Source organism: Sinocyclocheilus grahami, unplaced genomic scaffold (assembly GCF_001515645.1).
Source record: "Sinocyclocheilus grahami isolate Dianchi unplaced genomic scaffold, SAMN03320097.WGS_v1.1 scaffold171.1, whole genome shotgun sequence".
Taxonomy (NCBI): domain Eukaryota; kingdom Metazoa; phylum Chordata; class Actinopteri; order Cypriniformes; family Cyprinidae; genus Sinocyclocheilus; species Sinocyclocheilus grahami.
Window position 1 is genome coordinate 824,707 of NW_015505350.1, and position 25,208 is coordinate 849,914.

The 25,208-nt window shown below is 38.0% G+C and overlaps 1 protein-coding gene across 2 annotated transcripts in view; it reads left to right on the top strand.

Moving 5' to 3' along the window:
* cog6 (component of oligomeric golgi complex 6) overlaps positions 1-25,208 on the top strand; it is a 60,508-nt gene that overhangs the window by 15,509 nt on the left and 19,791 nt on the right. For both annotated transcript variants that reach the window (XM_016283190.1, XM_016283191.1), the window contains exons 5-9: positions 11,204-11,315; positions 11,647-11,729; positions 11,878-11,948; positions 12,239-12,332; positions 24,058-24,186. In XM_016283190.1, the coding sequence (XP_016138676.1) occupies positions 11,204-11,315; positions 11,647-11,729; positions 11,878-11,948; positions 12,239-12,332; positions 24,058-24,186 (489 nt within the window). The remainder of the gene's footprint in view (positions 1-11,203; positions 11,316-11,646; positions 11,730-11,877; positions 11,949-12,238; positions 12,333-24,057; positions 24,187-25,208) is intronic.

Consider the following 25,208-nt stretch of genomic DNA (forward strand, 5'->3'; position numbering starts at 1 on the left):
AAAATGCTAAAATGTGTAGGATGAACTTACTTTACATCTAAAAATATCTGTTTTAATGCACTGTCCCTATGGAATCACATTCGGTATTCTATGAATATAGAGTGTCCCTCCTCCTTATGTTGTCCTACTGTTCTGTTGGGACATTTTCATCAGACAGATGGGATTGTGCCTGCTTGTCCGGCTGCTTTTTAGCCTTGCCTGACCGTGTCTGTCCCCAGAGGGACAGCTGGGCAAGGGCCAGGTCAGGACATGACTTGTCATGCTTTCATAGAGGACAAAAGTAGGATCTCAAATATTAATACACACCTGCTGGTGTGCAGTTTTCTAAATCTGGAGATCACCCTGCCAGATGACCTTTCTGTATCTGATATTAAAAGAGAAAATTGTATTGCAAAACTTCCTGCAAAAAGAGTTGAGTATTACAACATGCATAAATTTATTAGCTTTTATAGCTCTTCTAACTAAAATAAGTAATTGATGTAGAGGCTGAAGTTTGTGAGAGAAATTATAAATTAATGAAGTTTTGATTCTTTATTCTGCAGTGCTTTGCTGCATATTATGTATAATGTCATCCTGCACACGCCACCAATTTTTGGCTTCTTAAACCTTGCTGTGCCATAACATGATGTTTTTTGTTTTGTTTTTTTTGTACCAAAGATGTTGGGAGTACTTTGATGTCAGTGGAAATGTGAGTGTCATATTTGGACTGTTTAATTTAAAATAACTACAAATATCTAATTGTTTGTGATGGCAGACATGAGTTTGCGACAGCAATGAAAGCTTCAACTTAAGGACAAGCAAACAGACCAACACCTGGCAGAATTGTTTTTCCACAACCTTCATCACTCCCTCTCATTGTCACGTCCTCATATCATTTAAGCTTTAGTTGGTGTTGAGAGACATTCTCAGTAAGAGGCAGGAAGTGATAATTCTGAAGGCTGTCACCTGTCTAAAGTCTGAAGTGACGTGATGCATCAGATGTAATGCCCCCAACTAAAGATTTTCTTAGTCAACTATTAGTCCTTCATTTAAGCCATTAGTTCACTAGTTGCACATTTATGATATTAATTTAATGTGCCATCATATTTACGTTCTACGCTTTCAGAGGTCTGTGGGACACAAGCAGGACAGAAACCATCTCTTGTCTAATATGCCAACAACATCCCGATGTTCCAAAGGAAGAAACGTTTAAAAACCCTGAAAAAACTGTGAACATGGGCATGAGTGAAGATTTGAGAAAAGAAATTGTCAAAATATTAATGTAAAATAGCATTCAGACACACACACACACACAGCAGCAGATAGTTCAGTACGATATAACTTTTCAGAGAAACAATGTTCTAAACCAGGGTTTCTCAACTGGATTTGCACCCCGATTTTATACTGGACATCAAGTGGCAACCCAACACAAAATTCTAAGGGTTTACAAAAATAAACAAAAATGTCTTTAAACTCAAACATAAAAATGTAATCATTTGTAATAATTTTTTTGTATTTTTTTATATGAACATCCTGTTACACCACAGCACTTTTAGAGGATTAAGAAGTGAAAAATATGGGGCTGGTCCAGGATCACACTATGCATAACGTGCAGAAAGTGTATTAATGTTTTGCTGGATGGTTATATGTTTAGATTAATAATAATAATAATAATAATAATAGTGGGCTCATCCAGGATCACTCTATACTGTACTTCACATAGTGAAGAATTTTAAATACTAAAGAGAAGATTCTTATTAGATGTTGAAACCTGTTAAAATAGAAATTCTTGAGACATTTGAGTTACTGAGATGTGAGAAGTGTTGTAGAAAATATTCTGACAGCCACTTTTTGTCTTAAAGTCTTATGAATGTCCTTTTAAACTTACATGAATACCCACAGTTTCATATCAGTTCAACATCTGCTTTGCTTTTCTGATCAGTTGTCCACAATTGAGTGTAGAAATATGTGAATATTTTTGTTTGGAAGCTAAACAGTTCATGTCCAATCAGTGACTTGTGTGCTCAGATGTGCTCAGCACCCCATATGATGGATTGTATCATTGTAACATTTTTAGTTTTGTCTAAACCTTGTTTTGTTGTCCTGGTTTCTAAAGGGATCATTTTAGTCATTTGATAAAATAGGGTTTTTAATTTGATGTCCCTTTCTTTGGTAGTGATATTGCTGTAAGTGGAGACTTGCAGTGAAAATTCTGATATACGAAGGGCCCGTTATCTGATTGTGCTAATTAAGCTGGGACCTTATTACCAACTCACACAAATGTTCTCTGTCTTTAATGCACTCCCATACACAGCAATTAAATGAAAGTCAATAAGTAGGCAAGCCTGCTGCATTGTGTTCCGGGCTTCTGCAGATGTTATTCTGGGTTGAAGCATTGATTAATGTCTTCACCATTCATTTTCTGTAATATGTTGTGCTTGATAATCAGTAGGTTTGATTGGAGGAGGTGTTAGCCTGAGGAACGAGTCACGCTTTGGATGGTTCTTTCAGCGTTAACAGATCAGACATCAATCATTCATAACATCATTTATCAGCCGTTTTTCTCGGTGGTAACAAGGTTATTGCGGTGCATCATAAAGCTTACAAACATTATTAAATAAATGTATTGTATAGTGGTGAAACTATCTATCAACTTTGAGCTCAGTATCATTGAGAGTGGCCTTGCTTTCAGTCACCAGGCTCAGATGATTGATTTGATTTATTTATAATTTTAATTATTTGTTTCACTGTAAAAAATTGTGGCGTTAAATAACAGTAATTTACTGGCAGCAGGGTTGCCAGTAAGGTACTGTTAATTTACAGCTCTCAACCGTTAATTTACAACTCTTAATTTTTACAGTGTTTTACCATAATTCTACCATGGAAATTAACTCCGCTCCCATTGCTTCAAAGAGTTAGTTTAAAAACTAGCATTCATACGATGTTAGAACTGTGAACTTATTTAATTTGAGTCCACTGAGAAGGAGTATTTCTTAGTATAAAACTGCAAACACTTAATGTATAACAGCAAAATAACTAAAACCATGACTTTAACTCAAATCGTTGCAGTTCACTGTTAGCTATAGCACACATGTGTGAGATGAAGTAACAAAGAGATCATTACTGTATCAGCAACTCCACAGTTACTGCCTTTAAATAAAGCAGCTGAGCATCCGTGTTTGTGGCTCATCATTGACTGAAGCACAGGCTCTACTCTCCAGCACAATGGTGACCCACAAAACTACATTAAACTAACAGATCTCTCTTGTGCCAAAACACAATAATGCAGTTCAGTTCAATATTTACTCTCCTTATCAGTTCATGACTTTGCATAACTTTTTTTTCTATGGATGTTCACAAATATTTCAGTCAAATTAACTTTTTTCATTTTGTAAATCTGACTCTTACGTTTTACAGTATATTGCTGTTTTTTTCCCTTGACTTAACGGCAACAAACTGTAGAAAAACAGTTACAGTATTTACTGGCAACCATGCTTTTATACAGTTTGTGGCCGTAAAATATTTACAGTTTATTACTGTTAAATTACATTTCATGCTGTTTTTTTTCCATCTGACATTTTTAACCCTTTAACCCCACAACAAAATCCTCAGTTTTAAATGAACACTTATAATGTGTCCACACTTCAGAGTGAAGCAGTGCTGAAGTTAATGAGATCATTCTGTGATTAAGTGATTGTGCATTAGTGATGAACACCTGCTGTTAACAAGCAGAATCACTGAATGAAAGAGAAACACAAGAACTACAACTGACTTCAGCCACAGCCTTAGATGAAATCAACTGAAATAAAAAACATTGAATCTCTCAAGATCTGATTAAACAACTTCTAAAACAGCATCACCAGCTTCACATTACTAACCAGACTGATGCTATTTCTGTCAGATGTGTACAGAAGTGCTTATTGAAAATTAACAGAGGTTTAGATGTTGTTGTTTTCGGACACTACCATGATGGAGATCAGTGTTTGCTTTAGTTGGGATCTTGAACCTTGACTTTTGAACATTATTATTATTTGGCTGCTATAACCATTGTGTTTTTCAGCACATTTGTTGTGGTAAAAAAGGGCCAAGGCACAATATGTAATGCTGTTGATTATGATTTGCAAATGACATAACCATCTTTAAAAAACAGGTTCACTGATTTTGTCCAGAGTCTCTTTTCGTACCAAAGTGATGTTATGGTAACATATTAGAGCAAAAGAACAAGTAGGCTATTATGAAAGATCACACACATCACTCAAAAAAAAAAGCTCTAATATGTTATGAAACACACTCATGATGAATCAGCGTTTGAATCTCAACAATGGTGACAATCAAACAAATGTATAAACAGATCAACTCTGAACATCACAAAACACGCTACAAAAAACTTAACACAAAAGCAAAAATAAAAGCACCTAGTAAGTATTAAAGAAAATAAGTGGACAATTCAGCTGCATAATTTATTCATGTCGCAATGCATGCTGGGTTTTTGAGTTTTGTCCTGTGCTGGTACCCAGCATGCATTGCAGCATGAAGCTTTTGATTGTTACCATTGTTGAGAGTCATGTCCTGATTCATGTCTTAGGCTTTTTTAGTTTTAAAGGCTTTGAAGTTCAAATAAATAAAAATAGCTTAAAACTACCGCATCTTTCAGACACACATTACTTCTTGCTATAACAAATATGCTTTACAAACACAGTTACAACAACCAGACGAACTAGCATTATAAAGTGAAGGGTCAAGAGCCCAACTAAACCCTAATCGCCACGATGGTGAGGTCAAACACAGTGTTTCCCCTGCCATTATTTTAGGGGGGCGTCCCCCCTCCCCCGCCCCCTTTGAAGGTCAAGTTAATTTTATTTAATTACATTTTCTCTATAGCACCAGATCACAACAGAAGTCATTTATATTAGCGTCTGTAGTCTCACTAATGAGGACATAAATACATGAACAACATCTCCAGAACTGCTCTGAGAGTCACTTCATCAGCATTTGACCGTTTCATTTCAGTAAAACTATCATCATGTCATACACACACAGAAATGTAATGGTATTCATGGCAACCCATCAAAATAAAAGTTTGGTTTAACTTGAGTGCATTGGCAGAAATATATTACTATTGTTGAGTAGAATGTATGTAACAGACTGCTACTACTACTACTAAAATTATTAAAACCTTATTTTTAAGGAATAAGCATTCAATACTTCTTCAATGTTTTAATTGTAATATTAAATTACCTTTATTTTCCAAAAAATTTAATTTGTCTAATTTTCATTACTTAAAAGATAGATTAAATGAATATTTTATGCCTTAAAACTAAATGTAAATACACAACACATAATTTCTGAGCAAAAAAATCATAAGGCTATTGTAAGAATAAATGAAACTTGTTTTATGCTTTCAAATTAGACATGCTAAAACAGAATTTGGTTACAAATAAAACATTTCATAGGGCCCTAAACGTAATATTTGTTAAACTTTTAATAAATTGATGTTAAATTGTTTAAGTTTTATGATTTTAATTAATTAGACATGATTTTTGATTAATAAAATGTAATTTAACCATTAAAAAGGAGTCCAGAACCCCCCCCCATCTATCTATCACCATCCTAAAACAAAAGAGAATAAGGAAAAACAAGACCAAACGCAAACACAAAAACCGAGTTCCCAGGGCAAGCCGTCATTGAAGTGCCACCAGCAGCTCTTAAATAACCAGAGGCCTCAGGTGTTTGTAATAGTCTCCGCCCCCATCCAATTAGCAGCTATACTCAGGAAAGAAAAAAAGAAAGAAAGAGCAGGGGCTCGTAACAAACACCATTACATTTAATGCAGCTAATAATTTTTTTTTACATTTGACTAAACGGTTTCATTCTGTTCTTCTTGATTTCTAAAGGTTGGTCACAGAAAGAACATTTCTTTTACCATGGTGCTGTAGAGAATAGTTGAGCAGAAAATCATGGCTCATTGACTGTGAGTACTGAAACAATTATATGCCTAAATTCTGAGCTTTACAGACTGCTCTTAGGTTTTCATCTGTGACTTTGTGCTTTTTTTATAGTTATATTTCTTGACTTGTGGGATAGTTTCACCCTTTTTTCAGTTCACTTTGATTTTTCTTCTTCTGTGCCATCCTGTGGTTCTGCAGTGATCTTTTGGGACCAGAAGTTCTCATTAATAGCTCATGAGGAGGATTCAGAGGATGATTGACAAAACACAATCCTTCATCACAGTTTGGTGTCTGATGAAGTCACTCATGCTCATCTGAGCCATAAGTTCACAAAACTGTCTGCATATTTATCAGTCATATTTTCCACAGCCAAATGGATTTTGAATGCAGTTTCTAAAAGGAAAAAAAACCACATTTGATAATTAAGTTCTGCAATTATTGTAGGTACAACATAAACAGTGCCCCAAAGTTGTCACCTTTTAGTTAACTGCGATAGATTAAGCTAAAATCTATCACTTAGCATAGGTGGAGTTTTAGCAGGGAATTTTTTGCCTTGTTGGTTCAAGTCAACAAACAGTAATGAAAGCTATAATAATAGAAGCTAATTTAAAATATTAATAAATAGAATAGTATATAAATAACACTATGACAGAAGTTTCATCTTTAGCTGAACTGTTCCTTATGGATGCCTACAATTTCAGTTTTCTTTTTCAGCAATCTAGTCTCTTTGTCTTTGGCTTGTAATTTACATATTCTCTGACATTTATGACATCCCTCAGACAAACACACAGCCTGCAGAGGTAAACATTGTGTAAGCAGGGAATTACAGCCATTTAATGCATCTTTCATATGTTCTCATTGTTCAAATATTTTAGGTCAGATATCTTTCCCCTGACCTAAAGCTAATCATATTCCATATTGACACTGGAAACAGCCAATATGATCCCAAAGCAAGCCCACACGATTAAACGCATTCCCTGCATGTTTACATGTTTCCTTTAGCATGTTAAACATTGTTACAAGCTCATAGCCATGAGGAGAGTTAAGGTTACATTATGTATTTACTGAGGGAACATCGTACAGAGAGAATGATTGAATATGCCCTCAGACTACAGAGTGTTTGCTAATTTCTTGAATATGAAATGAGGGCTCCAATGCTGCCATGTTAATGTTACTTATAAATAATAATAATAATAATACATTTTATTTATAATGCGCTTTTCTCAACCCAAAGCGCTACAACAATGTCACATATAAATACAACTTAATCATAATAGACCATTTTAAAAAGGTGGGTTTTCAACAGTTTCTTAAAAGTACTTAGTGTATGAGCACTTCGAATGTTTAAAGGAAGCGCATTCCATAACCTCGGAGCGGCACGAGAGAAAGCTCTCTGTCCCATAGTTTTTAATCTGAAGTGGGGCTGATAGAGAAGAAGAGAATCAGCAGAACGAAGAGGATGAGAAGGCATGTAAGGGGTAACTTAATCACAAACATAAGAAAGAGCCAATTCATGCGCAGCTTTATAGGTTAAAACAAGCGTTTTAAACTCAATATGCGATTGAACTGGAAGCCAGTGCAAATTACAGAGGACACCACTGATGTGCTGCCTTGAGGCTGTGTGAGTGAGAACACGCGCTGCTGAGTTCTGAATATATTGTAACCGTTTGATAGATTTAGCTGATAAGCCAATGTAGAGAGAATTGCAGTAATCAATTCTTGAAGTGATAAAAGCATGGATGAGCCTTTCAATGTCAGGTGTAGAAAGAAAAGGCCTAAAAAAATGCTGATTTAGTAACACTCCTAATGTGAGCCTCCATTGTCAAATTAACATCAAATATCACACCAAGGTTAGTAAGCTTGTATAGACGGCTGTACAGAGCTGTTATCCAATGTCAGCTACATTTGACTGCTACATTTGCGGATGGCTAGTGGTGTACCATTAAGAAGAGCCTCAGTCTTAGAGCTATTTAATCTTAGAAAGTTGTGAAGCATCCATACTTTTATGTCCTGCAAACATTCAGAAAGGATTGCAGAACTAACTGTAACATCGGACTTTGAACTGATGTATATTTGGGTATCGTCAGCATAAAAATTATACCCAAGACCATGTTTCTAATGATTTGCCCCAGAGGAAGTATATAAATGCTAAATAATATGGGCCCCGAAACAGAACCCTGAGGGACACCATATTGGACCTGACCAATATCTGATTTGTTATTTCCCAGAGCAACAAACTGTGATCTATTTGTAAGGTAGGATCTGAACCATTCAAGCACAGTGCCAGAGATACCAAGCCAACTCTTTAATCTATCAAGTAATATAGAGTGACATACTGTGTCAAATGCTGCACTCAGGTCTAACAAAACCAAAATGGTAGAGGCACCAGAGTCAGCTGAGACCAGGAGGTCATTCATAATGCGAACCAAGGCGGTCTCAGTACTGTGCTCCGTCCTAAACCCAGATTGGAAAGGCTCTAAAAGGTTGTTTAATGACAAATGAGAATGTAATTGTGCCAAAACAACACGTTCCAGGACTTTAGCCAGGAAAGGAAGATTTTAAATGGGCCTATAATTTGTCAGATCAGAGGTATCACATCCAGGCTTTTTAGGGACTGGCGTGATAGCTGCAACCTTAAGTTCACATGGAACAATCCCAGTAATAAGAGAAATGTTAACAATATTTAATATGAGGGGACTGATTGTCGACAGACACCCCTTTAGAACAGTAGTTGGAACGGTGTCAAGAATACAAGTGGTTGAATTCATTGTCAACACTAGTTTTGAGATGTCATCAGTGGTAATTGTTGCAAAACTAGAGAACAGAACCACAGGAATACTTGGTGGAAGAACCACCTGAAGCACAGAACTAGGGAGAGAACCAATAGACCTATAAATAGATTCAATTTTATCCTCAAAAAAGTTAAGAAATTTATTACACTGCTGAACAGAAGAACATGTGGGTGACTTGTTTGGTTTTAAAATGTTGTTAATAGTCTTAAAAATATTGTTTGGATTTCCAGCATCATCACTTATAATACGCGAATAATATTATTATAAGCTATTATAAGATATTCAGCTCTAGCCACCTTAAGGGCCTCACTGTACTGAATTAAATGTTCATCATACATAAACTTGTGAACTGTTAAGCTTGATTTTTTATACACTCAAATGATGTTACACTAAGAGTGGCAATTTCAGTTACAGATACATCCGATCTGAAAATAACAGCAAGGCCACCTCCTTTCCGAGTTAGCCGTGGTCTATCGATGTATATATAATCAGATGGAGTAATCAAATTAAGATTTAGAAAGTCATTTTGCTGATGCCAAGTTTCACAAATACAGAAGAAATCAAGTTTTTTGTCCAAGATGATGTCGTGAAGTAGTGCAGTCGTGCAGCTTAATGTTCAGTGAACGAACATTAAAGTGTGCGAAGTTCAAAAAGTCAAGCCGCACTTTCTTAGAGCAGTTAGTAGTTATTGGAGGATAAGATAGATTTACAGAGCAAATGCCACTACAAATACACTACTTTACAAATGTTTGAGCTACTATAGTTGTTGGTGTCTTAGGAATAATATGCTTGATGTTTATTGGCGAGGTTTTTGTCCGATTTTAGCAGTTGTCCCTGTCATCAGATTCTTTGCATGTTAACTTTTTACATTTTTCTTTGCATTTTCTGATTGTAACTGACTGTATCTGCAGAGCATGTGAAACAATGTGAAGCTTTGTTTGAAGCATATATTGTGTTGTGAAATATCACAATATAGTTTTGTTTTATTTCATTTTATTAAAAATAAAAACAAAAATAAAATTCAAATTAAAAGAAATAGGACAAATACAATAGAACAAAGATAAAGTTTTTCAGATACAAAAGGCTTATTTAACATGACATAATTGTGTGTATTTGACACCTCTTTTTTTTTTTTCAACCATCACCATGCCCTCTGTAGCTTTCCCCAAACAAGGCAGAAAATAGGGAAGCTCTATTTTTTTTTTCTCAAACAAATTGAGAAAAAGATTAAGCTTTTCGAAACTTTTAATGTACTGAACCAGTTGCCTGGCTGAAGGATTCGCTCAAAAATGCTACACGCCGCAGGTTCAAAATCTCACTAGGTCAAAAGGATGGAGTACTTTATTGCAAAATGTCAAAGGTTTTTTTTATTATTATTTTTTTTTCTTCTATTAATCGTATAGTGATGTTTTATGTCATTACATGTATTATCTTTCATTAGTATTACTTTAACATTAACTAAGAGAGCAGCTCCACAAAATAAATACATGTTCTTAGTGCTGGTAGGTGGTGAGAGGAAAGTGAAGAAATGAAAGAGGGCTGAATCTGCAGCGAGTTGCTCTCTGAGGACATGACTGCTATTGTTCTGATGTCATCATGCTTTATAGATGTTCTTGATCTAATAATGTTGCCTCGAGCTATCTTTCCTTGTTTTAGTGTTCTACAATTCCTTTTACAGTTCTCTTTCCTAATAGTGTTATGTTGGGCGAAAGACTAGTAATATGTTTATTTCAGGAATTTGAAGTGTGAATATGGGTTGTAGTTTTGACAAGAGCTTTGGTGCCATCTAGTGGTTGACTCAGGAAAGTTGCTTTGGAAAAAAATTTCTATTTTTGTATGTATATAAGTGTGTGCGTATACTGTTATTTGAATTTATATGTTTATGTAGGCAGTCATATCACCCAAGCTCAAGCCAAGACTGCTTGCCCACTGAAGCTAAGCAGGGCTGAGCCTGGTCATTATCTGGATGAGAGTCCTCCTGGGAAAACTAGGTCACTGCTGGAAGAAGTGCTAGTGAGGCCAGCAGGGGGTGCTCAGCCTGCAGTCTGTGTGGGTCCTAGCGCCCCAGTATAGTGATGGGGACACTATACTGTCAAAAAGCACCGTCCTTTGGATGAGACGTTAAACTGAGGTCCTGACTCTCTGTGGTCAGTCCCAGGATGTCCTTTGAAAAAGAGTAGAGGTGTAATCCCAGCATCCTGACCAAATTCACCCATTCCATCCTCATGTCCATCATTATGGCCTCCTAATCATCCCCATATCTACTGATTGGCTTCATCACTCTGTCTCCTCTCCACCAATAAGCTGGTGTGTGGTGGGCGTTCTGGTGCAATATGACTGCCTTCGCATCATCCAGGTGGATGCTGCACATTGGTGGTGGCTGAGAAGATTCCCCCTTTCTATGTAAAGCGCTTAAATGTAACAAATTATTATTATTATTATTATTAAACCTATTAAAATGATTATTAAACCTTCTCTCTTTAGTCAACGGTTGGAGGTTCGAGCTCAGGTGGCCCAGGCATTCCTGTCAAAGTTCCAGCTGTCTGCCACTGAGATGGCAACATTACGTTCCGCACGAGATGGTCCCATCACTGAGGTAACCTCATGTTATCATACAAAAAAACTGCTTGTCATTGCCCATGAAATTTGAATTGAGAACCAAAGCACGTAAATGAACCATGAGATTTGATTGGCAACATTATATTCATCCTAAAAGATAATTTAAAAAGTAATAATAAAAACGTAAAGATATTTTAATTTATCTTCCCATTTTAAAAAAATTCTCAGCTCGATATTGAAACATTTTTGTAGTGTTACATGACACCAATAAAACTCACAAATTAAATCATCCCATGCCAACTAATTCAAAAATAAGTTCAGACAGAATCATCTCTAATGTTTGTGTGAACTGTGTGTGTACTGTGCAGGACTTCTTCAGAGCACTGAACCGTGTGAAGAACATCCATGAAGATGTGAAGGTCTTACTGAGGACTAACCAGCAAACGGCAGGGTGAGAGAGAATAGATTAGAATAGAATTAAATAGAACAGAGTAGATTAGAAATGTACTAAAAATACAAGAAAATATAAGAATTAACCATCTTGATTCTCACAGACTTTTTGCATGTAGATGTTCAGTGATGTCTGTGCTTTACTGCAGGCTGGAGATCATGGAGCAGATGGCTGTGTTACAGGAGACTGCATACGAGCAGCTCTATCGCTGGGCTCAGAGTGAGTGTGTGTGCTCTGGACCTTACACAGACACACACACACACACACACACAGCGGAGGCGAGAAGTTTCTGGAATATAAGCACAGTTGCTGCTGCCAGAGAATGTGAAACAGAAAACTGACTCATAGCTTACAGAACGACCAATGACACTCCTGTTTTACATGATGATTTTAGTACTTTAGTACTATGTTTTAGTTACATAATAAAAAAAAATTTATAAGTTATTTATGCGTTTTAGTATTATTGGAGGCCTTATAGATGTTTCTTTGTCTGTCTTTGGTGTCTGTAGATGAGTGCAGAGGGTTGACTCAGGAAACATGTGATATTTCTCCCGTGTTGAGTCAAGCTATGGAATCTCTCCAGGATCGTCCTGTTCTTTATAAGTGAGTTTTGTCCCTCACACACACACTTGTCCCAAAACACACTCTTCTAGTGCCCATAGAGCATAGCAATGCACATCTTTTTTCAGCAGTTATGTTTTTCATTTTTTTTGTGAAATCATTCTAAAATGCTGATTTGGTGCTTTCTTATTATTAGTATGCTGGAAACAGTTGTGCTACTTATTGTTCTTATGAAAACCATACTCTTACTCATACTTACTGACCCCAAACTTTATATTTTACAACATTTATTAAATTTTAATTCATTTAATTTGAAAACTAAATGAAAGGGAAATTCCTTAGAGTCCTTAGCCATCTTCAAGAATCGGCTAAAAACACATCTCTTCCATCTTTATTTGGCACTCTAACTCTAGCGCTCTCTATTCTAATTCTATTCTTGAAAAAAAAAAAAGATTTAGAATAGATTTGCACTCTAAACCGGAGTGTACCGTGGGTGGGACACCCCCCCTCCGTGAAAATATTACTAATCATATTTTTCAAACCACTGCCTTGATCAACAAAAAATGTATATCATTTGAAAGCTTAGAGTCTGCTTTACAATGCATGTAGCCACTTTGATTAACTCCAAAGTAGTGCCAAGTTATTTGTTTATAAATGAAAAAAAAGAAAAAAATTTACAACGTTTTTTTGTGCCATTTACTCTAATATGTCAAAAACATCATAATGCTCAGATAGTCATGTCATGTGTCATATGTCATTTGAAAGGTCTCATCGAGTAGAATAAAACAAGCGTATGTTTGGGGCTTTGAATAAACTGGAGCGAGTTTTTGTACAAGAAGTCACCCCCAGATCCATATGAAAAGAATATATTGATGTCACCATTTTGCTTGTAACTTGCTCAGATCGTGGACATTTTTTTAGAGCAGATTCTCCTGATTAAAATGAGCTCTAAATCACTATAATCCGTCATTTATATCTAAAGATATTCCTCAAGAATTTATAACACACATAAAACTGCACAGTGTGTTAGCTTTATAAAAAAATAAGGTAGCTGTCATGTAGCGTTTTTCGCTCGTAACTTCATAAAACATGCATATATCATAGAAACGCACATCATTATTCGTCATTAATTCCTATTATTTGCAGAAAATTCTCCCGATTAAAAAGAGCCCAAACTCACCATAATCCATCGTTCAGATCTAAAGATATCACTCATAGAGCTATAACACATAAAACAGAATTAGGACATGTAGCTTAGCAAATAAATCAGAGGTTGCAGTCCTGTGCAGTTTTTAGCTCATAACTTCACGAAACATGCATAGATCTTGAAAAACCGCACAGAATTATTTTCAGAAAATTCTCCCAATTAAAAAGAGCCCAAATTTACCATAATCCGTTGATCAGATCGAAAGATTTTGTTCATAGAGATGTAACACATGAAACCAGACAGGCGCACTGAAGCGCTGCAAAGAAAAACAGCTCTATGCTTCAGGTTGCATTTTTATTCGTAGCTTCACGAAACATGCATAGATCGTGGAAAACTGCACGTCATTATTTCACACAAAAAAATTCTCCCGATTTAAAAAGAGCCCAAATTTACCATAATCCGTCCCAGCAGGCACCGGACGTCTATGTAACGTCAGATTGATGTTGGACACGACGTCAGACAGATGATGCATTTTGGTTGAAAATGAAAATCGGGTTGACGTCAATATTTGATGTCTATTTGATGTTGACTTAACATTGAATTTTGGTCACCCGTCATCGCAACCGAAATTTAAACAAATATCAACGTCTTATGATGTTGTGTGCCTGCTGGGGTCGATCAGATCGAAAGATTTCATTCAGCTGTAACACATGAAACCAGACAGGCGCGCTTGAGGCGCAGCAGAATAAACAACTGTAATTTCACTTTGCGCTTTTATTTGTAACTTCACGAAACATGCATACATCATGTAAAATTGCACGTCATTATTTTTAGAAAATGCTCCCAATTAAAAGGAGCCCAAACTAGGGTTGGGCTGATAGACGATGCCATCGTCCATCGCCGATGGCTGACAGACAACACGATGTTGAGCCGGCATCGTGATCCCCCCCATACCCCCCACCGCATCCCAATACCATGTTTGGAAAGGAAATTAAGTGTACTACAGAACCCCTAAAGGGAATAAAGCCTACGAGATGGGAGGATAAAAAAAATATTTCAATACTTTCTCTCGCAAATATATCGTTGGGTAATTATACTAAATTGCGGGCATTGAAACCGCTTTCGAATGCGCGCTCTCTTTTTACTTTTACTTTCGAGATTCATGATCACAAGGACTGTATACTACGGAGCGGCAGTACCTACCACACATTTTACAAGATTAGATATTTGTCAGTGGTGCTCAGTATCTGCAAATCATTCGCCATTGTCCTATCAGTCATATCGCCTTACTCTGTGTATGTGGTAAGTGAACTTTCATGTACTGTAATGTAATAGTCTACCGCTAGCAAGCGGCTAACCATGTCCCTTTAGTGGCTCCGTAGAACACATTATTTGTTTTCCATGCCTTTCTGCATATGGATTCACGCTTCGGGCACACCCCCTAACCCCGCCCCCCGATATCATCGTCCATCACAATGTTTCACTGTAGACATCGTCCGATGGCATTTGTTCATTAGATCTAAAGATATTCCTTATGATGTTATCACACACATTAAACCATTAAATTAAGTAAAATATAGGTTACATTTTCATTCATAACTTCAAGAAACATGCATAGATTGTGGAAAATGGCACGAAATTATTTTCAGAAAATTCTCCTATTTAAAATGATACCATAATCTGTCATTTACTAAAAACACATCTCTTCCATCTTTATTTGGCACTCTAACTCTAGCGCTCTCTATTCTAATTCTATTCTTGAAAAAAAAAAAAGATTTAGAATAGATTTGCACTCTAAACCGGAGTGTACCGTGGGTGGGACACCCCCCCTCCGTGAAAATATTACTAATCATATTTTTCAAACCACTGCCTTGATCAACAAAAAATGTATATCATTTGAAAGCTTAGAGTCTGCTTTACAATGCATGTAGCCACTTTGATTAACTCCAAAGTAGTGCCAAGTTATTTGTTTATAAATGAAAAAAAAGAAAAAAATTTACAACGTTTTTTTGTGCCATTTACTCTAATATGTCAAAAACATCATAATGCTCAGATAGTCATGTCATGTGTCATATGTCATTTGAAAGGTCTCATCGAGTAGAATAAAACAAGCGTATGTTTGGGGCTTTGAATAAACTGGAGCGAGTTTTTGTACAAGAAGTCACCCCCAGATCCATATGAAAAGAATATATTGATGTCACCATTTTGCTTGTAACTTGCTCAGATCGTGGACATTTTTTTAGAGCAGATTCTCCTGATTAAAATGAGCTCTAAATCACTATAATCCGTCATTTATATCTAAAGATATTCCTCAAGAATTTATAACACACATAAAACTGCACAGTGTGTTAGCTTTATAAAAAAATAAGGTAGCTGTCATGTAGCGTTTTTCGCTCGTAACTTCATAAAACATGCATATATCATAGAAACGCACATCATTATTCGTCATTAATTCCTATTATTTGCAGAAAATTCTCCCGATTAAAAAGAGCCCAAACTCACCATAATCCATCGTTCAGATCTAAAGATATCACTCATAGAGCTATAACACATAAAACAGAATTAGGACATGTAGCTTAGCAAATAAATCAGAGGTTGCAGTCCTGTGCAGTTTTTAGCTCATAACTTCACGAAACATGCATAGATCTTGAAAAACCGCACAGAATTATTTTCAGAAAATTCTCCCAATTAAAAAGAGCCCAAATTTACCATAATCCGTTGATCAGATCGAAAGATTTTGTTCATAGAGATGTAACACATGAAACCAGACAGGCGCACTGAAGCGCTGCAAAGAAAAACAGCTCTATGCTTCAGGTTGCATTTTTATTCGTAGCTTCACGAAACATGCATAGATCGTGGAAAACTGCACGTCATTATTTCACACAAAAAAATTCTCCCGATTTAAAAAGAGCCCAAATTTACCATAATCCGTCCCAGCAGGCACCGGACGTCTATGTAACGTCAGATTGATGTTGGACACGACGTCAGACAGATGATGCATTTTGGTTGAAAATGAAAATCGGGTTGACGTCAATATTTGATGTCTATTTGATGTTGACTTAACATTGAATTTTGGTCACCCGTCATCGCAACCGAAATTTAAACAAATATCAACGTCTTATGATGTTGTGTGCCTGCTGGGGTCGATCAGATCGAAAGATTTCATTCAGCTGTAACACATGAAACCAGACAGGCGCGCTTGAGGCGCAGCAGAATAAACAACTGTAATTTCACTTTGCGCTTTTATTTGTAACTTCACGAAACATGCATACATCATGTAAAATTGCACGTCATTATTTTTAGAAAATGCTCCCAATTAAAAGGAGCCCAAACTAGGGTTGGGCTGATAGACGATGCCATCGTCCATCGCCGATGGCTGACAGACAACACGATGTTGAGCCGGCATCGTGATCCCCCCCATACCCCCCACCGCATCCCAATACCATGTTTGGAAAGGAAATTAAGTGTACTACAGAACCCCTAAAGGGAATAAAGCCTACGAGATGGGAGGATAAAAAAAATATTTCAATACTTTCTCTCGCAAATATATCGTTGGGTAATTATACTAAATTGCGGGCATTGAAACCGCTTTCGAATGCGCGCTCTCTTTTTACTTTTACTTTCGAGATTCATGATCACAAGGACTGTATACTACGGAGCGGCAGTACCTACCACACATTTTACAAGATTAGATATTTGTCAGTGGTGCTCAGTATCTGCAAATCATTCGCCATTGTCCTATCAGTCATATCGCCTTACTCTGTGTATGTGGTAAGTGAACTTTCATGTACTGTAATGTAATAGTCTACCGCTAGCAAGCGGCTAACCATGTCCCTTTAGTGGCTCCGTAGAACACATTATTTGTTTTCCATGCCTTTCTGCATATGGATTCACGCTTCGGGCACACCCCCTAACCCCGCCCCCCGATATCATCGTCCATCACAATGTTTCACTGTAGACATCGTCCGATGGCATTTGTTCATTAGATCTAAAGATATTCCTTATGATGTTATCACACACATTAAACCATTAAATTAAGTAAAATATAGGTTACATTTTCATTCATAACTTCAAGAAACATGCATAGATTGTGGAAAATGGCACGAAATTATTTTCAGAAAATTCTCCTATTTAAAATGATACCATAATCTGTCATTTAGATCTAAAGATATTTGTCATTGAGTTATAACACATAAAACCCCAAATGCACACATGGTGTAACTTTCTCATGGATTTATACGCTTGTCATTTCATGAAACATGTTCCGATCGTGGAAAATGGCATATCATTATTTACAGCAGATTCTCGTGATTCAAATGAGTCCAAAAACAATCTGTCTTTGACAGTGTCTTTCGTGTGTAAATAATACCTAAACCCATGAATTGAAGAAATCAGTTACAGAGCTCCATTGAACACTTGGCAAGCAGAATGTAAAACCTAGAATATTTCTGTGTATTTTATCTTTTATATAACTTTTTTTAATAATTAGGTATCATTTTAAAGCTTAGAAATTCAGCTTTCGAATGCATCCAACCATTTTGATCAACTCCTAACTAGTGCTGCCTATTTCCTCTAAACCGGAGTGTACCACCGGTTTAGGAGTGTGCGCCCCCTAGCAAAGAAAAAATTAATAATCATATTTTTCAAAATCAATGCATTGATCAACACAAAATAGGTGTAATAGGTGTAATTTGAAAGCTTGGAGTCTGAACTTTACAATGCATGTAGCCACTTTGATTAACTCCGAAGTAGTGCTGAGTTATATGCGGATACATCGAAAAAAATGTTTTCATAATTTAGGGAAAACATTTTTTGTGCCATGTACTCTAATATGTCAGAAACATACAGCTCAGATAGTCATGTGTCATATGTCATTTGAAAGGTCTCATCGAGTAGAATAAAACAAGTATAATTGTTTGGGGCTTTGACTAAACTTGAGTGAGGCATTACTTTAAATTCAAAACAACAATTTCAAAACTGTAAAGGGCTAAGAGAAAGGCTACCTTGGTTCCAAATGCTGTAACTTTTGATTACTTCATGATATCACCACAAAATGTAATTCACATACAGCACATATGTACATTTTTTTTCTCTCTTACCTTATTTATTTCATGAGATATTGAATGTCAAATAAGAATATGAAAAAGTTCCCATTTTATCACCTATTTCTCAAAATGAGAATATTTAAATGCAAAGTTTTTCCCCCCTAAAAATATAGAAAGATTTCTATCAAACAATGCCTACCTTTTGACTCTCCTTGCTACAGTCTTGGAGTTATGAGTCATTATTTTTGTGTATGGCACTCAGAAAACAACAGTTTTTAAAATGCCTTCAGGGAGTCAAGAGCTAAAAAAAGGCCTATTTTGTTACAAAATACTGTAACTTTTGGATACTTTATGCTGTCACCACAAAATTGAAACAAATACAGCTAACATGCTGGGGAATATCATCAAAAAAGAATTTTCCTCCTACCTTATTTCTGTCCTGAGATATTGAATGTCAAATAAGACCGATATGAAAAATGTCTCATCAACACCCAAAATTTTCTTACATTTTATCAGCTATTTCTCAGCAGGAGAATGTCCAAGTGAAATATTAGTTTCCTATCAAACGATACCAACCTTTTGACTCTCCTTGCTACAGTCTTCGAGTTATGAGTCATTATTTTTGTGTATGTCACTCACAAAAAACATCAACTTCAGTGATGCAAAAATGCCCTCAGGGCTTAAAGGGTTAAAGCACATGCAATAATGTACTTTTGTGATTACGATTAAATGCAATGTCCCGTGAGTTTAACGCTACCACTGAGTTAACATTTGATGTATGTCGCTTTGTACAGTATATTGGGACGGAGGCGCCAAAACTGCAACTGATAGAATGTGCGCTATAGCACGATACTAGGATATTTCTTCAAAAGCAGATCGTGGAAACATTTTAATCATCCACAATTAAAAATTGTGATATCGCACACTAAAGCTGCATGATTAATTGTTAAAAGGTTGCGATCTCGATTCAAACACCCACGCAATCTCATTTCTCAGTGACAACGATTCGTCTGTGTCTGTTAAACCTTTGAAAAAGTCCTACCGGAACATTCAAATCTGCATATATATAAATATACAAATATTTTATATATTTAAATTTGTAACCATTAAAAATTAAACTAATTAAACACTTTTAAACTGACTGCAGCAATTAATATTTTGTCACAGCATTTTGTAAATTACGCATTAGTTCAGAATCGTGATCTCTATTTGAGACAAAATATCGTGATTCTCAATTTATCCAGAATCATGCAGCTCTATCGCACACCCCTTCTGTGAACTGAGCTGCTCTGAAAACACTGTGTAAATGAACACAGTTCCACTCTTTACACTGAAACACACAGCCAAAAGACTGCTGTATAGACTTCTTTAATTAAATTGGAACCTTTGATTTGATATTTAGAATTTTCATAATATACAGTACCTAGCGAAAGTATTCATTTTTTTCACGATTTGTTATGTTGCTGCCTTATGTTAAACTGCTTTAAATTATTTTTTTTCCACATCAATCTACACTCCATACACCATAATGGTAAAGCAAAAAAATGTTTTTTAACATCTTTGCAAATTTATTAAAAATAAAAAACTAAAATGATTCCATTGCATAAGTATTCATATATCTGGGACAGTTGAAATTTAGCTCAGGAGCATTCTATTGCATGTAGATGTTACAACACTTTGAGTGAAGTTAACCTGTGGCAAATTCAATTGAATGGGTATGATTTGGAAAGGCGCACATGACTTAATAAAAGGTCTAACAGCTGATAATGCATATCAGAGCAAAAATCAAGCACTGAGGTCAAAAGAACTGCCTGTAGAGCTCAGAAACAGGTTTGCGTCAAGCCACACATCTGTGGAAGAGTTCAGAAAAAGCTTCTGCTTCTGCTTCATTGAAGGTTCACAGAAGCATGTAGTCTCTGTTACCCTTAATGGAAGAAGCTTGAAACAGCCAGGGCTCTTCCTAGAGCAGGCCTCCTGGCCAGACTGAGCAACTGATGGAGAAGGGCTTTGGTTAGTGTCGTGACCAAGAACCTGATGGTCACTCTAGTTGAGCTCCATGATCATATGTGGAGATAGGAAAAATCTACAGAAGGACAAACATCACTGCAACACTCCACCAATCTGGGTTTTATGGCGGTGTGGCAAGACTCAATCCTCTCTTCAGTTAAGACACATGAAAACACGCTTGGAATTTGGAAAAAAAAGCACCTAAAGGACCCTCAGACTCTGAAAAACAAGATTCTCTGGTCTTATGAACCTCAATTCTATCATGTTTGCAGCATGTTCGAAGGAAACCAGGCTCATCACCTGCAGAGTACCATCCCAAAAGTAAAGTGTGCTGGTAGCAGCCTCATGCTGTGGGGCTGTTTTTCAGCGGCAGGGACTGAGGGACTCGTCAGAGTAGAAGGAACACTCAGTGCAGCAAAATATAGAGATAGCCTTAATGAAAACCCAGCCCAGAGCATTCAGAACCTCAGATAAGGCAAAAGGTTCACCTTCCAACAGGACAATGACCGTAAGTACACAGCAAGAGTGGCTTATAGACAACTCTGTGAATGTCCTTGATTGGCCCAGCCACAGCCTGGGATTGAACCCAATCAAATATTTCTGGAGAAACCTGAAAATGTGCGTCTGCCCCCATCCAACTTGACAGCGCTTGAGAGGTGAAGAGATGAGAAGAATTGCAGATAATTGCCAAATGCTGATGAGCAAAGCTTGTCGCATTAAACAAAAAAGACTTGAGACTGTAAAGGTGCTTCAGCTAAATATTTAGTTAAGGGTATGAATATTTATGCAATGTACATATTTCAGTTTTGTATTTTTTATAAATTTACGAAGTTGTGACAATTCTGTTTTTGCTTTGTTAGTATGGTGTATGGAGTGTAGATTGATGTGGGAAAAAAAGTAATTTAAAGCAGTTTAACATAAGGCAGCAACATAACAAAACGTGAAAAAAAAATTAAGGGGTATGAATACTTTCACAAGGCACTGTATATTACTATTTCAGTTTTAATTTAAATAATTGTGCAACCCATTTGTTTATTTTAATGGGAAACCGTGCTTTAGACAAAGTAAATATTTAGTGTCACATTTTTCAAAGTTACGCAGTTGTCATATTTCATCTCATTTCCTTGTCGATACTTCCTGTGCTGACAATCTGTGACATCTTTCAGTAGTTCCAAAATATTCAGTTTCTCTCTCTGTTTGTTATTTCTACCATTTGTAACACTTCAGTTTATCTTTTCATAGACCATACTGTTAACCAAGGTGCTGCGGTACCTTCATACATTTAAACACTGGCTCGTGCATTTCCTCGTGTTCGTGCTCGTGTGTTTCTGTGGGGGGTTTTTTCTCACACACTTTTATGTTTTCTTGTTCTCTCTCTTTCTCTTTGTGTTTGTGTGCCCCTTGTCTTTTGTCCTGCACTCTCACTTCCCCTTTTTATCTATGGGAGTCCAAGGCCAGAGGAGAAAGAGTGAGAGGACAGGGCCTCCAGAGTTCCTGGAATCCATGCCAAACGTCTACATCCCTCCTCTCCTCCCTTTTTCTCTGGCTGCTGCGGTCACTACTGTTTAGTCTGCACAGGGCCGTTCTCAGCCTGTAGATCAAAACACAGCCACATTTCCTAACTGCAAACGGGGCCCTCCATTGTTTTTGTCTCTCTCTGTGTGTGTGTGTGTGTGTGTGTGTGTGTGTGACCCTGGGTGTCTCTAACGTAAAGTATTTTTCTCTTTCTGATTTCAGTGGCTGTTCCGAAGGTCTTGCAATGTCTGTTATGTTTCATGGCCCGTTTAATCTTATTTATACTAGAGATGTACAAAATTACATATTTTTTAAAATCAACTAGTCTTTCCGACTAGTTGGTCTTAAGGATTCCATGTAAAATTTTAGGATTATGATAATATGCATGTGCTATTGTGTTCAAAGTTGTTGCATCTCTAAAGTCATTCAAGGAGGTCTGCAGTAGCACCCTCGGAAGTGAAAGATTTGAAATCTTGCCATCTTTGCTTATGAGACCTCAGAACTCACAGAACTGGTTCTCAGCCAAGGGGCCTTAAGATGACTTAACAAAGACAAAACAAGCATTTAAATAAGCTAGAACATCTCGGTTACGTATGTAACCCTCGTTCCCTGAAGGAGGGAGCAACGGAACTACAGGCGTACCAGCAGTGGGGCAGCGTGAAAGAACACAGGGACCCGGCCCGGGCGTCTCTTTGCCGGTCCGAGGCGGGGTCTGGGTGTGTGCAACACTGACCTGCGTTTGAGCAGAGGGTGCGTGGGTAGTCCGTTGGTTCGTCCTCCCGATCCGCCCACTGCTGCTCGCTGGCGAGAGAGGAGGGTGAGTGTGATACGGCTCTGGACCGTCCACAGCCCCCCGTCCCCTCAGGGGACCCAGAGAAGGGAGAAATTGCTCTTTTGTCGAGAATTTGGGTACCACTGACCGCGAGGCCAGTGGCAGAAAAAAAGGAAACAAAAGATTCTCCCCCCGGCATCTCCCGAAGAGCAACTCCCTCCATCTCTGGGTCGCCCGTCTCGGGGCCTCTTGCACCTTCGCTTACCACCAGGTCTGGCGGGGGCCTGGACGGGCGGGGCGGCTGCCCTGCAGCCAGCTCCTCGGCGCAGTCTTGCTGGAGGCTGCTGCGGACGCTGCGCGGGAGCCGGGGCCGGGTGGGGGCAGCAGCTGCATGCCGGGGCAGGATGTACCTGATGGCCTTAGTCTGCTTTTGGGCGGCGGAGAACTGCTGGGCGAAGTTCTCCACCGTGTCGCCGAACAGGCCGGTCTGGGACACGGGGGCGTTCAGGAATCTTGTCTTGTCCGCCTCGCGCATGTCGGCCAGACACAGCCAGAGATGGCGCTCCTGGACCACCATAGTAGACGTGGCATGACCCAGAGACCGCGCCGTAACCTTCGTCGCTCATAGCGCGAGGTCCGTCGCGGTACGGAGTTCTTTGAGAACTTCCAGGTCGTGTTTCTGGCAGTAAAAGGTGCCGTCTTTGACCCAGCGATCTCATCATGCACCTCCGGGAAGAAAGGCACTGGAGTGGGGCCCTGAGAACCAGCGCGCGCCACCCCGAGAAACCAATCGTCCAACCTTGAGGGTTCGGGATGCGGTGGAATGTTCCACTCGAGCCCGACACTCTCGGCGGCCCGGGAAAGCATAGCCATCATTTCCGGGTCCGTCTCCGGCACCGCCGACCGCCCAGAGGGCGGCAGCGCTGACGGATCTTCATCTGAAAGGTTTTTTCAAAAATAAATTCACAGAGAAAAAAGTTTAAAAGAATGGAAAATTTTATTATTTTATTATTACCAATTTATTTTACATTATTACCTATTTATTTCAGGCACTGCTAAATCATTGACGTTAGTAAAACAGCAATATATACTATATGTGGCTTTGAAAAATTATATTTTTTTGGAAAAACATCTCATTTTAAATGGCTTTCATACAGAAAGATCGTTTTTGCCTGCAGAGCGTGTATTTACATCGACTAATGAGCTAACGGGGCCATGCTAACCAGACATACCATTATCTCTTGAATTCATATTTAATTCTCACTGTTTTCATTCTCTCAGGTACACACTGGATGAGTTTGGAACAGCTCGGCGGTCTGCCGTGGTTCGAGGCTTTATCGACGCCCTGACCCGCGGAGGACCGGGCGGTACCCCGAGACCCATAGAGATGCACTCTCATGATCCGATGAGGTAGAGTCTACGACAAGTGCACATCCCAACCCTCCCACCCAATGATTCCATTCAAAAGCTTGCGGAAAGACATTGGATGACATTTTCTCTTCTGCACGCTAAAAATAATCACTTCAAACCGCTATAATTGGGGGGGTCATTTTGAGGGTCACACCGTTGTTAGCAGCTAAAAGCCTTTCCATTGTTGATTAACGTCTTCACACTCAGAGCCACCATGCTGCTCCTCTATGTGCCACATCTCCCGAAGCTGAAAATCCAATTCAGTGTCTAAGCACATTAAACCCAACCTGATTCTTTCAGGGAAGTGCTTCCTCTTTCAGAGAATTACTTAGTGCAGGTTCAACGAAAGGTCGGCTGTTGAGATCTATGGATTGGCGCACGCGCTCCAGGCCAGCACCCCTTCAAGCTTTCGAATGCCCTCCTCCGCCCATCCCGTTTGGAACCTGAGGAGAGAACACGAGGTTCTTGGCAGAACGTCGATAAAAGTGGGAAGCGGTGGTTCTCAGAACAGCACTTTCCCCCGCTGTCCAGTATTAAAGGATATGGAGCCGACGTAATGATAGCTGACTGTGTGATGGCCTCAAATCTCAGGAAATCTATAACTCTATTAGATGTAACTACAAATCTAGAAGACACTCCAAATAATTATTCATCTAGCCATTCAGTTCCTGACTGTGCAATTCAGCACCAAGCTGTTTTTAATGATGTTTCCATCACATTATATGCTTAAAATATACGCAATTTGATGTCCACATGAACACAGGCACTCAACACATGCACTAGAGTTCAAAATGACTTTGTATTTGATTAAACTAGAGTTGCAAGTATCTTTTAGTTCCCTCACACAAGCACTCTTCCATGTGGGTGTCTATTGTCGTCGTCTTCAGTAGTTTGTTGAGCGTACATTGTATAATTAAGAAGATCTGACTGTGCACATACTATGATGATGAGGAAATTTGCATCTTGTACACTATATGCATATCCAAGCATACATGTAAAAAACAAAATAAACTTTGGGTTAT